Source organism: Cladophialophora carrionii (assembly GCF_000365165.1).
Source record: "Cladophialophora carrionii CBS 160.54 unplaced genomic scaffold supercont1.1, whole genome shotgun sequence".
Taxonomy (NCBI): domain Eukaryota; kingdom Fungi; phylum Ascomycota; class Eurotiomycetes; order Chaetothyriales; family Herpotrichiellaceae; genus Cladophialophora; species Cladophialophora carrionii.
Window position 1 is genome coordinate 3189609 of NW_008481816.1, and position 15212 is coordinate 3204820.

Genomic DNA, 15212 nt, shown 5'->3' on the forward strand with positions numbered 1-15212 from the left:
AATGCTGACAACGGTCGTACCCTAGACCAAATGTAGGCTTGGAAGTGATCGGCCTGAAATGCATCCTGGTGCTGCCACCCATGGCGCCAGGACACTGCGGGGACAGATAGATCTGCTGATTTTCTTCTCGTTCCTTGGTTGCAGAAGTATTTTCTCCTCCTACTTGTGAACAAGCAGCATATCGCCTGCGCAACACGATGGCAATCTCAGCGCTCCCCACATGGCCTTTAATTCTCTTTGGCGTCCTCGAGCCTGCCGCGCTGTATGATCCAGTACATCCATGAAGATGCTGACGTCGCACACTGACTGATGAGCAGAGTCTGGGCCTATTTCATCACCCTCTCCGATCCACAACAATACTACGCCGACCAAGCTCCTCCAGGCCTGCTCTCGAATCATGTTTTTACGCCCCAGTCCCTCTCGTTGACCTTGCAGCTGGGCAACGTCTTCCTGCTCCTGGCAGCCATGGCAGTCATCTGCTGCTTCACTAGACACCCGGAAATTACAAGGAGATATCTGATTGCGGTGGCGTTGGCAGATCTAGGTCATATATACTCTGTCTACGGGGCGTTAGGTGACAAAGTCTTCTGGGATCTCAATCAATGGAATCAGATGACAGCTTCAAACGTTGGTGTCAGTGTCTTCTTGCATATCAATAGATTGTTGACCGTGGCCGGATTGTTCGGCAAGCTGGGCGCGGGTACAGATGCCAGTAAGAAGAGCAAGTAGATGTGAAAGCGAAATAGGAAAGGTTTTGTGTCAAAAGTCTTAGTGTGTGAAAGTGTCTTTCGATTCTCAACGTAGCCATACTGGCTCGTTCTTCTTCAGCGGGTCTTGACTCTCAGCTCACACCTGCTGGGTTGATCACTAGTCGGTGGAACGCCGAAGTGACATTTTCCAGTGTGCCATGCGTCTGGATCTGCAGCGCTTCGAGTCCATCAAGGACGTGGGTATGGCACAGCAGTATTTCTGCCTGGTATTGGTTCTCAATAGGCATACAGGACCCGTATGCTTAAGACAACGCGATAATCTAAGCACCACCCTTGGCCAGCTGAACGGCGCGACGGCGGTCTCTCTCTTCGGCAATAGACAACTAGATTTACCTGTTAGAAAAGCATCATCATGGGATGATGGGGAAAAAGTACCTTAACACCCTTGCCCTTGGGCAGACTGATCCATGGCTTCTCCTTGCCAATGATGAAGACGTTGTTCTCTCGAGTAGCGAATGAGTTGTCGATGGCATCCTTGATGTGAACAATGTTGAAACCACCGTCGTGTCGCTCTCGGTGAGTGATAACACCAACACGGCCCATGTTGCGACCACCAGTGACCATGGCAATTACACCAGTGTCAAAGCGGATGAAATCGGTAATCTTTCCAGTAGCAAGGTCGAGCTTGACGGTGTCGTTCACCTTAATGGCCGGGTCGGGGTATCGGATCCTATTAGTCCATGTCAGCATTTTGTTCTTCTCTTTCCGACCACAGCTTGGTCCAACGGCTGATAGATGCGACTTACGTGCGAGCATCATGCGTAACCAAGTATGGGATTCCTCCTCTGCCGAGTTGCACTCTTTTGACCTTGCCGAGTTTGTATTCAGCCTCAGCTTGTTCGATACGGTGAATGGCAAAGCGGCCCTTGGTGTCGTAGACCAGGCGGAAGTGCTCTCCGGTCTTCTCAATCGAGATGACATCCATGTAGCCAGCAGGATAGGTGATATCAGTGCGGACCTTGCCATCGACCTTGATGAGACGCTGCATCAAGATAGCTCTCGTCTCGCGGTTGTTCAGGGAGTACTTGAGGCGGTTTCGAAGGAAAACGATCAGAGGGAGGCAGTCTCGGCTTTTCTGTGCACTTGCTGTTAGCCGTTGCAACCTGTGCGCAATATTGAGGACGACGAACGTGAGGGCCAGGGGACGCCTTCGGGGCATAGGCGCCCGAGAGCTTGTCCAAAAGCCAGTGCGAAGGCGCACTGAGACGCTTCTGATGTTTCTTCGGACCGCGACCCATTTTGATCTGAAATTGGTGGAGGTGGTGGAAGAAGTGAACGATCGCAAGACAGACCTTCGGAGACAATTGATTTCGCGGTCGCAGTTTCGATTTGCAAAAGTGGGCTAGTCCCTAAGCGGCTAAAATTGCCAAGATTTTCCCATGCCGATTTCACCAGGTCAGTGCGTCATTTGAAATTTCGCCCTCGACGCTTTTCATTCAAATCCAACTTAGGCTTCAGGAACTTGAGAGATCTCGTTTGCGATTCGACTGTCCTACGACTAATTGGTTTGAGGCAGTAACTTGGTCGACCATTTCCTCAGCCTCTCGTCTACCACAATTTGAATAGTAAAGAACTATGCAAGGACCAGGATTGCCGCAGATCACAGCAAACCCTGGATAATGGCAGCCTCTGCGTTCAGGATGGACGATCCTGCTGCACCAATAACCGTGTTGTGGCTGAGGGCTGCGAATCTGATATCGAAATGGGACCCCTTCGCAGCTTCACGGACCCTGCCAACACTGACAGCATATCCCCCAGAGATGTCTCGGTCGAGTCGCGGCTGCGGTCGGTCTGGCTCGTCGAAGACCACGATAGCCTTCTCAGGTGCTGATGGACACCCTAGCTTCTGTGCCTCTGCCACGTATTCTCTCATAGCTGCCTTGACTTGCTCCGCACTTGGTGGAGGTCTCTGCTTGAATCTCAACGAGACGAATGCCATGTGACCATCAGTGACGCCGACTCTGGTGCATGTAGCCCCCACGGTCAGGCCTGACTGCTCCTCGAATGCTGTGGCTTCCGAGTTGATCGAGCCGAGGATCTTTTGGGCTTCGGTCTCAAGCTTGTCTTCTTCTCCAGCGATATATGGAATGACGTTATCCATGATGTCCATACTGGCGACACCTGGATAGCCCGCACCAGATACGGCTTGTTCTGTAAACACTTCGACGTCTTCGACGGGTCCAAATTTGGCCTGAAGGGCTGCAAATGGAATAACGATCCCGATGACAGCACAGTTCGAATTGCACACGAGGAAACCTTTCTTGAGACCAAAGTGCTGCTGTTGGTGTGGGATTAATCTCAGATGTGATAGGTTGACGGTAGGCACCACCAGCGGCACCTTTTCATGTCGTCTGTAGTTCTTTGCATTCGAGAACACGGCGATCTCGGCCTTCAAGAACTCCATTTCTGAGAAAAAGTCAGCGTCGAGCTGGAATGGCAGAGTCTGTAGACATAAGTGTGTCCCGTACCGACGTCTCCCGCTACATCGCTGTCTAAACCTGAGAAGACTAGCTCACAATCCTGGAAGTTCTCGGCTTTACACTCCCTAACCACGAGACCCGCGAGGTCTGGAGACATTGGCCTTGCTTGCTTCCATCTGACAGCATCACTGTAAGCTTTTCCTGCCGATCTTGACGAGGCTCCAACAGCCTGTAGATGGAGCATAGGATGATCGGCCAGAAGGAGAATGAACCTCTGGCCCACAGAACCTGGCAACACTGTCAGTTCAACCAAAGGAAGGTGGAGGCTAGTAGATGCCACGGACCCGTGGCTCCAAGTACGCCACATTTCCTCTTTGCGGGTGCCATCACCGTTACCACACCGATTGTGCTCGGCCTGTGGCGAACAAACAGGTTTCAGAGGAGATTCAAGAACTAGTCGTGTGAAACGAGAGCAACCCGGTTCTGGTGTCTGCAGGTGCAAGCTTGCACTCTCAAGCCAAGCTATTTCCTTGCGAGGATTGAAGTTGGAGTGTACAACGTGAGAGGTTTAGAATTGCAAAACGGATTCTCGTCGAACTTTGCATTGAGTCACTCGAGATCAAAACGTGGCGCCTCTGTTTTGTAATGACAGCCACACAAAGAACTTGTGGCGCACCTTGTGGCTGCCACACGTCGGCACGCACGTGTCTTGTCTCACCGGAACCCAGACGACAGAACAGTGACTTCTCTCACCATGATTAAATACACCGGCTGGGATCGTAGAAGGCACTACTCTGTTTCTGGGCTGGCCAACGTCACCCTCACCTTGATGCATAGCTGGACTTCCGGTAGTTCAAGGAACAGTGCGGCGGGTATCTACTATCTTTTGGTTCGGGTATCACCTCCTCTTTCAATTACCATCGGCTCCTGCTTGAGCTCCGAGCAGAACGCGCAATGGCTACAACAACGACGACAGGACGGCCATTCAGTCTGACCACGATGTGGAAGGGGCGATCGTGCCCGTCAACTTGAGCCAAGGTCTTGGATGGCCCATTTGCCTGACTGTATGCTCAGGCCGACTGAGGCAGACATGGCAATTTCCATTCGAGCTGGTTGAAACCGGAAAGACGGAGATAAGCCTCCTTGTGCCGGGTTCGTACCGACTGCCAAGGTCAACATGAAGGTTATCCAAGTCGATTTGAAGTTGGTGGAAGAGGGGATGATGGGTGTGTATGTTGGATCGATAATGATACCCAACCCATCCCAACCCTTCCGAAAGCAATTTACTTTCAAGCTGGAGGGAGAAAGCACGCGTAGAGCCCGGCTTGGATCAAGGCATAAAGCACCATCCACCGGACAGCCAGCGAAGCCGTCCTCGGCTCGTCCGTCAGCTTGGACGCCAGCCAGATGTACCAGAGAGGATACCCAGAGGACAGCCTGGTGATGATCTGTACATGATAACTCGTCAGTGCGAGGATTGCCAGCACAAGTTGTGGTAGCGCAAGACTCATTATGATTCGTTTTTGGTTAGATGAGATAGATCCGGCTGAGGCTGGAGACAATCCTGGCACCAGACTTGATGGGCGTCGTAGAGCATCGATCGCCGAGTATGTCAAGAGCCAAATGGAAGGGCCGGCCAGAAGAAACAACGGGAGGTTTGACACTGTCCAGTAGCGAAATGGGCCTACGTTCCTATGGTGTTTTGTTAGCATGGCCATAAGGTAGGTTTGGGTGTACGTACCAGTAATGAGACTGGACCCAAGTGAAGATTGAGGGGAGGGTCAGGTTGCACCAAGGTCTCCTGTCATCAGGGCTCCGGCCATAGCAGTACTCCTTATAAGCCAAGAACTGCGGGTATGCCATTCCAATGCCCACCAAGAGTCCACCAGCGATGAGGGACGCAATTCGAGTAATCCGCACAGTTGAAAGACCCTGTGACAGGATGCTCAGTGCTGTAGTTATCGCTTCGAAGAGAAATGGTATCCCAGCCAAGACCCCATTGCTTCGAAGCATAGTAGCGACACATGATCTGAGACCAGCCAGGACCATACTCGTGGATCCCGCAACGTTTTGATTGTTCTTGAACCGCTGAAGTGCATAAACAAAGCTGAGAAAGCTAGACATGGACAGGAATGAGAAGGGGCTTTCCGAATATGGCGCCGAGAGAAAGACCCCTGCTGGAGAGATGATGTGCAGTGCCGCAGCGTTGAGAGGTAGGTTATAGTAGTCTGGACATTGCATTTCTTCGGCAATGGCCTTGGTCAAAACCCAAAGCTGAATCACAGATAGCCAATGAGATGTGTGAGACAACGCAACGCCAGCGAGTGTTGACGATAGTCTAACGCTCACACCGAGCGCAGAAAGGACTGAGACGGCGTCAGCAGAAAAACAGGCTGTCTGTTGGGGCGACCATACACCTTGCGATCCAAGATATTCCTGTTGACAAGCCAATTCCAAACGCCCACTCCTGCTCGAAGACATGTCCCTGTTCAGACATGTGCGTGTAGTATATGGCATCCCAGCGTATAAACTTGAACCAGGAGCTAGGCATGGGTTCTGGCTCGCTGAACACGACATTGTCGCCACCGGTGCGAGAGGACAGGAGACTCGTCGACGTATCGTATCCGACACCAGGGGCAGTCAGAACGATCAGAGCGAGCAAAGATTTCCAAACTACAAAGGCGGCGAAGAGGGCGAGAATAGGCCGGTTGCGTCCATAGCTGGACCACAGCGTCTTCATCCTTTCTAGATCACCGGGTGAGTGGCTTGTGCTTAGTCCTACACAATACACGGTACGTAGCTGTCGATGTCCGCGCGAGATCTGTGGTTGCTTTGATCCGCCGGACAGGAATGTGCTCCACCGAATTATTCAGACATTCCGGGACAACCTCGGCTTCAGATAATGCTTGGCATTAGGGGCTCGGAGTAATCTAATTCCGCGTTCATTCGATCTACTCGTCGAGTTCGTACTGTAGGCACTGAGCCGTGTCAGTTTATGGCTTGAGTCTTGCACTAAAGCATCTCATACTCTGATGCGGTGGACGCCCCCTCCGAGAGCAATCCTGCATGGGTACAAGTCATTCCTGGCCACGAATATCCAGCTTTTCTGGACTATTCAGTGGATCAGTCAAGTCGCATTCTGTTCATACTTTTCTCTGCTGCTTACTTAGTCCTCGGAAGCTTTTTAGCGCCTGCAGAGGCAAGAAGTGAGGGCTTGGAGCCGGCCAAGCGACCAACGGAAGTGGCAGACAGGGGTATGCGGAAACCGTGATTGAAGTATACAGAAGCTAAGCTGCTACAAACACGACGTGGACAACACATTAGATGGCTAGCAGAATCTGATTCGACGGTACGCCCAAGTTGTCCCATGATTGAGCCGAAGAAATCGGCCGAGACTCAAAGTCGCGGCTACCAAGATGGTTTCCCACGAATATGATGGTGAGAGAACCCGCATGGCAGTGGTGGTGATCACGACAACTAGGACCAAGCAATGCACGAGTATCCCTACATGCCATGCGGGTGCGAAGTGTCTCGTCCCAGCGCGGACATTTGGCCACCAAGAACTTCGGAAGACGTGTGGCTAAACCGGATCGCTCTTCAGATCGCTCGCCATCTCCCCCCTGGCGATATGTATGATGATGAATGCAGCGCAGAGGCTCAAGGTGGTTAGAGGTAGACCAGTGATTCGCTCTATGCGAATCTGTACATGCTACGGCTTCCTGATACGGTGTGCAATTCGAAGGGGTGAGGCATGGTTTTCGATTGCGAGGTCCCAGATGTCGCCAGGCGATCGGACACACTGCCGGCGTATTTGTCGTATAAGCTCGTAATCGATCTGTCGAGTCGATTCTTTCAGTACATTCCGCAGAACTCACTTGAAGCTCCAGCCGATAACGTGGCTGCCACCTACGCAATCCCGCACCGAAGCGAGGTGTTTCGTGGGACAAGCTTGGATTTGGCGCCGTCCTGGATTGCAGGTCAAACATCGCAAAATTGTAGATGGAAATTGGGTTTGCAGGGGCCCGGCTGACCGAAGTGATGAGGAGGTCTGTCGTCCAATCAGGTCGGCAGAGCCAACTGCGAGTCTAGACTGTCGCGACTGTGTGGACGCAGATGCCCATGGGGCATTGGTTGCGCATCGAGCCCGCCACGCAGGTGATCGATCGGATGTTGTGTCGCTCGAGCTCGATGGCCAAGCTGTCAACGAGCGCCTCGAGCGAGCGCGGTGTTGCACCCCTGGCAGCCACGTGGAGTTCGTGTTCACGATCATTTCTCAATGATGGATTCGGATACGAAGCCGTCCATATCGGGCAGTCGGTTCATCCGACTCTCGCCCAAGGGGGCATCACGAAGTCGACTGCCAAAGCAAACTAAGGATTTGTACGGAGTACTCACATTGAGACCTGCTGTGCAGGAACTCTCCAACCATCCCACAAACGCTGCGAGAACAGTTACAGCGCTAACACTGCCAGATGATGAGCCTGGCGCGACCCGATTCGCCCACCAGCCGATCTGGCACACCACTGTGACCTGAAGAGCTCCAAGACTGCACGTTGATACCGAGGTGAAAATGTGGACGAGCCCAGGGCTCCATACCTACACAGTAGTACATCGATACTGTGGATCCGCCTCTCAGTAGATGCCAGTGGGTACTGTCTGTGGCTTGCAGATGTCAAAGCTCTCCCTTTCCCTGAATCAGACCCAAGATGGTAGATAGATCGAACAGGTTGCGAAGCATCTGCGATCTTCGAAGGCAGTCGACCCGTGAGTCTGTCTGCACCTTCCACTGTGTGGCACATGCAGCCTCGAGTCTGGATCGGTCCGTTTGACACGTTCTGTGTCAGGCTGCACGCTACATGGTCTGGACCATCATGGGCCTCAGCCACTGTTCAGGGCAGGCTGTCTTTTCCGTAATTGCTTGGCATGAGGAGAGGTCAGGCTTAGACGCAAGGCTGGAGGCCCAAAGCGTGTTCCCCCAGAGTGGCCTAAGTTGTGGGGAGGTTTGGGTGTGCAATTGATAGGGGTGAAGATTAGCTCTCTAGGCTGGGAAGAAAGCATTTCCGATATGCTTCGGGTTTGAACCGCTGTTGAACGATCTTCAGACGTCGAAGTTCTCCGTCCTCAGGGTGGAGCGAATAAGACTTGATCGAAGAGATACCCCTGGCCTTACCCGTCTGCAGCAAGACCGCCTCACGCGGTGGCCACCCCGGTTGACACGGTTAAGTCGGCTTGGACGCAGAAAGAACCACGAAACCATATGGTTCGTAAGTGAATCCTGTGGTTGGACAACATCTCTCGTGGGATACCGAACCAGACCTGTCACTGATGTCGAAGGTGGCTTTTCGTACTCCTTACCAGAAGCCAATCGCGTCGTTGAAGCCCGAAGCTGTCTAATTAGCGGCCTGCACATTCCTCCAATTTGCAGGAGACTAAGGCCCCTGGCCCTCCGAGGACCCTTGACCACCAGTATCGTTCCGGGAGGTCGTTCTCAGTTGAAAGGGGAACAAACGACAATTCCTCCTGGCACTGTCAGCCCCTGGTGTATCCATCTCGCCCGTATTCTCGTTCTCAGTGACAACCAGGCCTCGTACCTGATGGGTCGCCGACTCCCCCTGGTCAGGGTTGTGCCCGTGGCGCCCACGTTGTTGCCACGTTCCAGCTGACAGTCAGGTGTCCATCTGCTGGCATAATCGACAGCATCCGCGATTTCGGATCTTTTGAGAAGGACAGGCCAGCTGGACCATGTCCCTGCACAATCATTCAGGTTCAACACGCAAACCCACCTCGCTAAAGGGCAGTCACACTCATGCCGCACGATCAAGTCCGCATTACCGCCACTGGGGCCGGCGACAGCTTCCAGGCATCTTCGTCCATTCGAGATCGCGAGGGCGCTGCATCGAACAAAGCCCCACGGGGTGAGTGTGGGCGCTCTGTCATTGGTCGACTGCTCTGCATTGTCTGGTCTTCGGCATTCCAAGACGTCTGCATACTGTGTCGAGACAGAAGCCTGCCGCTCACGGATCCTGTCGATTGTTAACGTGGAAGGGCGGACCAGGGCGTCGATGTCATGGCTGGTCCAACCAACATGTCGATCTGTAGTCCCATACTCTTCCCTAACCTATTTCGAGCAGGACTGCGCCCCAGCAGTCCTCTTTGGTCCTGATCATGGCCCGGTTGGTGATGGGACCTTCTCCTTTGATCTGCCACGCCAGCAGGAACGAGCCATTTGGGGCAGCCGCGTGCGACAAGCCTGGTGTCAATCCCCCCTGTCGTTCGGATGGGCATCCGACGGACTTTTGGCATGGCTATCCTGCTTTCCGCCTGCAGGCCCAGGGCCCCAAGCCTCAAGCCCCGAAGTTGCTGTCGACTAGCACATGGGGAGACATGCAAGATCTCGCAGCCTTCACCCTTTGATCGCGGACGATTGACTGCAGATCAAGGGGCCGACGGTGCTAGTCCATGCTCAGTCGTGCCCTGTACCTAGCTTCACTTACCGGTACAGTCAGTCTGCCTACGTGATCCTCCCTGGTCCGGCTCCCAGTGGTCACAGATAGGATTGCTTCGACTCGCCCTGCTGACTTCACATATCTGCTCCCTGGGGACGACCGAATCTCGTCAAACATCAAGCCTCGGTGCACAAGATCGCGGATGACAGCTGCTCGTTCTCTCGATCACCTGAACTCATCTGGCATCATCTCAACCAGCGTTGCCTGGCCTGAACAAACTCCCTCAAGCAGCACGCCCCGATCACATTCCTGCAGGATTCTCTCTTGCGCATCTGCGTGCCAGCATTGCGTCTTGCAGCCGTCCAGATATCAACATTCACGACGGATTGCCCTGTTGTGACAACGACGGCCACCAGTACTTCCACGGCTGCACGGGAGAGACGCAGAAGGGCCAGTCGGAGACTCGCGAATACGAACATTGCGCACTACCTGGCCATTGTGCATGCCGATACAACGAGCTCGTGGGGTGCGGGTTGCCCAGACTCGATGAGTATTGCACACGAAGCCATGGTCAACGACTACTCTAGAGTCATCCCAAACGTCACCAGATGCGAGAAGTTCAACCTTGCAGCATGATATCTTCGCAACCGCACCCTCTAGCATCGCCGCCATCGCCATTGTCAAGGACACTACCCCATAGCCTGTTCCTATTCGTTCTTACACCGCCTTGAGAGCACGCTGAGCTCGTGTTCTCTCCGCTCCGCTGTTTCAGCATAACCCTGCCCCTACGGCCTCACCTCGAGCTCGCTCAGGCAATTCTTGGAATTGTTGCGGAACAGCTGCGCCCATTGCTCGGCAGAACCGTCCTATTTCGCCCTGCCTGCCCTGTGACGCGCTCTGCGCAATATCACCCCCTCGAGATCGACTGTACAAGTAAATAGACAGACGATTCGCGGATCTCTAGACTGCCCTCGACGCATCCGTGGCAGTGGTCACCATCCTGCCTTGACAGACCCGGCGCCCCTGGAATACATCCAGGTATCTACTCATCTCGACACATGTGCTACCATACCACGCGCCTTGCAATTGCGCCTGCACACGATTTGCGCATCATTCACTCGCATGCGCCCTTGCTCTTGCGCAGAGTCAAAGGTTCTCACATCGACAGGCAGGCGGTGCCCAGCGTCTGCCCAGGCCTTTTGGTCGCATCTACCGACACTTCTATGTACTGCGGGCGACATCAATAAAACCATATCACGATATAACTTTGCCATCATAGCATCCCATTTGCAACGCTGGAAATCGCAAGCTGCTCGTGTTCCATACAGCTAGCCGGCAATCGCCACGATCCCATTTCTGCGCCAAACTGTTATCAATTTGATCAGAGGACCTTTTCACAGGAAGGCCCGCGCTCGAGGCTTCGGAGTCAAATGCCTGGACAAGAGCTTGTTTGTGGGAAGATCGTGCTGTGTTCCTCGCGCGTTTTGACTCACGCGCCAAAGTTACCAGTCTGTCGGATACACCACGACTCGGGAGCGCATCCTGATTGTCTGAAGCCCGTCAGAGCCAGGCATAGGGTCTGCGCACAGAGTGAGGATCGTTCAACCAGAATTGCTCGGCCGCACAATCAGGCCAAGGTCCTCGTTCGCACTCTACCATTTTACCATTTGACCTCTGATTTCGGGCTTGGTCTTCATCTAGACCAATATTTCTTTGGCTTTACCCGGCTCGATTCACCTCGAGCTCACTTCAGCGCAGCGACTTCCCCCACCAACACGGCTGCGGACGGTTCTCCAGTACTCTTCCCAAAGATTGTCTGAGTTGACGACAGCTCTACCTCCAGCATGAGCGCCAGCCACGATCCCGATCGTGCCAAAGGCAACCACATGAGCCCCCCAACCATACCACACCGACACAGGCCTGATCGCTACCTCACCCACCAGGTCAACACAAGGGCGACGCAGTATAGGTCGGTTATCAGCAAGCCACATCCCGAAATGCAGACTATACCATCATTGCGTGGGGCAAAACTGACCAAATACCTGTATAACAGCGATGCATATGTGCTCACAGTACGACAGCTACCTAGTGTGTTTGATGTCCAATGTCCTGCGAAGCAAGCGCAGCAAGCTCAGCGCCCTCGTATCGGTCAGTGATTGTCGCCTTGCCTCATTCGACGCTGACCGGACAATAGGCAAAACCAAGAAGACCATGCCCAGTAGAGGAGCCTGGATCGAACCTCCACCGGTCGTCGAACTACAAGTCCACGACGATGACAAGACCCGGTCTTGGCTGTTTAGCCCATATCTATCCCTCGTGGCAGAGCTCTACCGAACCGACGCCCACGGTAGACAGATACTGACCTCCTGTGTTGGTTCACTGGTCTCGTCTCTGAGCGCGGCCAAATTGCCCAACCACCCACAGAGTATGTATTACCCCGACCCTCGCTGCCGTGACGGTCTTTGACGACGAGCAGAACGCGGTTTCTTCGTTTTCACCGACATCATCCCGAAGTTCGAGGAGGACGCAGCTGGTTCATACCAGTTCAGATTCACGCTCCTGGATATGCGGATAGAGTATGTGCGATGTACTTGTCTGCGATCTCCTTTTGCTGACACGGAAACAGCCCAGAGATTGGCCATTTCGCACGCGTCATCAAAGACGTCTGGTCCCCTCAGTTTGCAGGTGAGCATGGGTCATGTGTCTATGAATTCCGGGCGAGAGACTTACAATCTTGCAGTTGCATTCCATCCCAAAGCTCCTCAGATACCGCCGTCAACCCAATTATCCAAGGACCTGGCTGAATCCGGGGTCAAAATAAAGCTCAAGAAGACTGTAGTACGACGGCAGAACAAAGGGAAAATGGACTGGACCGCACCCAAACCTACAACACACACTGGGCCAATGCCTGACAGCGTTGTTGGCACGCAGCACTTGGGCTATCCCAACTACGGCCAAAATCGACCCCAGGATGCCGCCGTCGTCCATGGCGCCGACATCAGTGGACGTGTGACGATGCATCAACGGCAGTCGCAGTTACCAACGGAATTTAAATCGGTGCAGCCAACGTGGCATCCCACGGAGCGGTGGATGGCACAACCATCAGAACAATGGACGGCACCATCGACAGAGCAGTGGACGGCGCCACCAACGGAGCCGCCGACCTGGGCGCATCATCATCAGCATCAATCCCATTCACTGTTCGCAACATCCCATGCGCCGGCAGCTCCCGCTACGCTTCCTACATGTCAAGCCTCCATGGACGCGTTGCTATCGGCAACGCTAGCCGAAACGGCTTCAGGCATGCCACAAGGGTGGCAAGCTCGTATGCAGTACTCTTGGCCAACAACGTACGCGCCGGCCACGTCAGGCTTCGAAGCAACCGCCAGCGGTCAGCAGGCGATGGCGCCAATTGATCCAATTGGAAACCAAGTGCCATCGTATGTGCCTGTGTTCTTCGCTGACGAGGAGCAAGAGGAGGCCCAGTACTTTGAGGGTGGCATGGACAACTGGGGTCCATGAGTATGTCAACCAGGGGAGGAAGTCGTATTTAAATACCTTTGATGGTGAACGTATTGTGGCCCCGAGCCGGAGAATCTGACAGGACGCGCACACGAGCAAAGCGTTGGCTTGGTAGAAGCGGATGATCAGGGAAATCTTGTGCATACAAAGAAAAGGCATGCGTGGGAGATGCACTACCCACTGACATTTGTGGGGATTGCACGGTATCCCATGGAAGCTAGAAGGAGAGAGTTTGGTGGACCAATGTCCTCCGACATGGGGCTTTTGCAGCATTTTTGGGTAATGATTTTCAGCTGTACTACAGGTGCAGTTTGATTCTACGCACTGGTGATGTTGTCACTGATCCCATTGGATTCGCGGTATGTGCGATGTGATCTGCTCGGGAGCACCGGTGTTCCACGTAGTGCATGTAGGGACGGGCGCCCCAGGCTTCGACCCTGTGCTCTGTGCATGTGTCCACCAAGCTCCGTGTGTTGATACCGCTGCGTGTCACCGACCACATGAGCGTCTAAATTTTGACTCGTTCTCGCCTGTGCTTTCTGGGAAGACGGAGCAAAGACGGCGCCTTGGCGACCTTTTGGCGGCGGATGCACAGAGCGCTTTAGTCTTCCCACGACTCTAAATCCACCATGGCGACTTCGGTACCAGCACTCAAGAAGGTCGCAAAGTATATGCGGAGGACGTATCACTCACATCCAAAGGTCGACCAACCATCAACGCAGCCACAAATAGACAAGGGATGAAACCACTCGTTCTTTTACAGCTTCAGCTCCAGCTCCAGCCCCGAAAGAAGCCTGCTTGTTGTGCCTCCAGACCGTGTCCTGATGCAACCTGTGCTGAAACCCTATCCCCTGTCCTTTGTCTTCTCGCGGGCTGTGGGCCGCCAATCGCCAAAGATGTGAGGACGACTGCCCTGGATCAACCAGAAGTGTACCCCGTTCGCTGAACTCAAAGTGTGCTCCTGTACCGGGCAAACAAAGGAGAGCTGTGGAATCCTTGTGGCTTTTCAATGCGCCGTCGATCGTTTCGGTTCAAAATCTCCGAGGTGGTAGAAGTCAAAGTGAGGGAAATTAGGCTGCAGGGAGAAGAAAAGTCTGCGCTCTCACCAAGTGCGTTTCATGCGCCAGAAAGAAGCAGTGGTTGCCTATCAGATACCATGACCACTTATTACTCGGGCTCTCGGCAGTGCAACTCGTCGAACGAGCGTCATCTCAGACCGGCGACTCCGTGCCACTGCACCACAGCTGAGCTGTGGTTTCTGACTTCTGACTCACTCGATAATCAGGCCATGTCCACATCCGCGTCCGTCCCCGTCCCCAACGTCGGTTCGACACGTCCTCACCGCATGATCAAAGCATACTCCCTTCCAGGCACCCGTGACAGGTACGGATACGAAGGACCAGATTTGCACCGGCTCCTGACCGGCGCTGGGCGCATTTGGCTGCGGTCACCCTCTCGTTCTGGTCTAGGCGTGGCACAGACAGGTGAAATCTTCCAGCATGCGGTTGATACGTAAAGGCAAAGGCGTGCGACTGTGAGGTTGAAAGCGTGTCTCGGCCTCGATGGAGGCGATGCAGCGTATGCAATCGGCAATCGACCGGACAATGACAGGCGAGTTCCGGTTTCTCCAGCGCCTCCTTCGAGATGGTTCGGTCGAACGCAACCTGCCATTTGAGACCACATCTTGCAATGCCACAGCCTGTTCTGCTCTGGCTTTCTGTGAACTCTGGGTGGGCGCAGTCAGCATCTTTTTAAACTGAGCCTCCCGTATGCAAGACATGAGACAGCGAGGCCGTTCATGGTGGCTCTTCACGCCACAATGGCTGCCCTCTACCCCTGAGACATGTTGTCAGTCTGACAGAGGAGCTACGCTGCAGTCTGCGCCTTCCTATAGACGGCCACTCACCGCAGATGAAGGGTCATTAACCCAGCTCTCTGTCGAGGCTCATGTAACCCATCTCATAACATACCTGTTGCTGATTTGTTGGTGCAGCTTCTCTCTGTCAAAGCCTGGTGAAAACTGGCTGCGCGTTGAGCGCAGTACTTGAGACACT

The 15212-nt window shown here is 53.8% G+C and overlaps 5 protein-coding genes across 5 annotated transcripts; 2 read left to right on the top strand and 3 right to left on the bottom strand.

Moving 5' to 3' along the window:
• Nucleotides 1-197: 197 nt before the first annotated feature.
• G647_01129 (uncharacterized protein) lies at nucleotides 198-729 on the top strand (the record flags this gene model as incomplete). The annotated part of the gene is made up of 2 exons (XM_008724530.1): nucleotides 198-262; nucleotides 318-729. 2 exons carry the CDS (start codon nucleotides 198-200, stop codon nucleotides 727-729), a joined length of 477 nt encoding a protein of 158 aa, XP_008722752.1.
• A 301-nt stretch (nucleotides 730-1030) lies between these two features.
• Nucleotides 1031-2008, bottom strand: G647_01130 (40S ribosomal protein S4; the record flags this gene model as incomplete). Its single annotated transcript, XM_008724531.1, has 4 exons — nucleotides 1031-1093; nucleotides 1146-1440; nucleotides 1517-1845; nucleotides 1901-2008. 4 exons carry the CDS (start codon nucleotides 2006-2008, stop codon nucleotides 1031-1033), a joined length of 795 nt encoding a protein of 264 aa, XP_008722753.1.
• A 362-nt stretch (nucleotides 2009-2370) lies between these two features.
• Nucleotides 2371-3347, bottom strand: G647_01131 (aspartate-semialdehyde dehydrogenase; the record flags this gene model as incomplete). Its single annotated transcript, XM_008724532.1, has 2 exons — nucleotides 2371-3176; nucleotides 3239-3347. 2 exons carry the CDS (start codon nucleotides 3345-3347, stop codon nucleotides 2371-2373), a joined length of 915 nt encoding a protein of 304 aa, XP_008722754.1.
• A 1132-nt stretch (nucleotides 3348-4479) lies between these two features.
• G647_01132 (uncharacterized protein) lies at nucleotides 4480-5930 on the bottom strand (the record flags this gene model as incomplete). Its single annotated transcript, XM_008724533.1, has 3 exons — nucleotides 4480-4882; nucleotides 4932-5556; nucleotides 5606-5930. 3 exons carry the CDS (start codon nucleotides 5928-5930, stop codon nucleotides 4480-4482), a joined length of 1353 nt encoding a protein of 450 aa, XP_008722755.1.
• A 6397-nt stretch (nucleotides 5931-12327) lies between these two features.
• On the top strand, nucleotides 12328-13158 carry G647_01133 (uncharacterized protein; the record flags this gene model as incomplete). The annotated part of the gene is made up of 1 exon (XM_008724534.1): nucleotides 12328-13158. One exon carries the CDS (start codon nucleotides 12328-12330, stop codon nucleotides 13156-13158), a length of 831 nt encoding a protein of 276 aa, XP_008722756.1.
• Between the last annotated feature and the right edge of the window lie 2054 nt (nucleotides 13159-15212).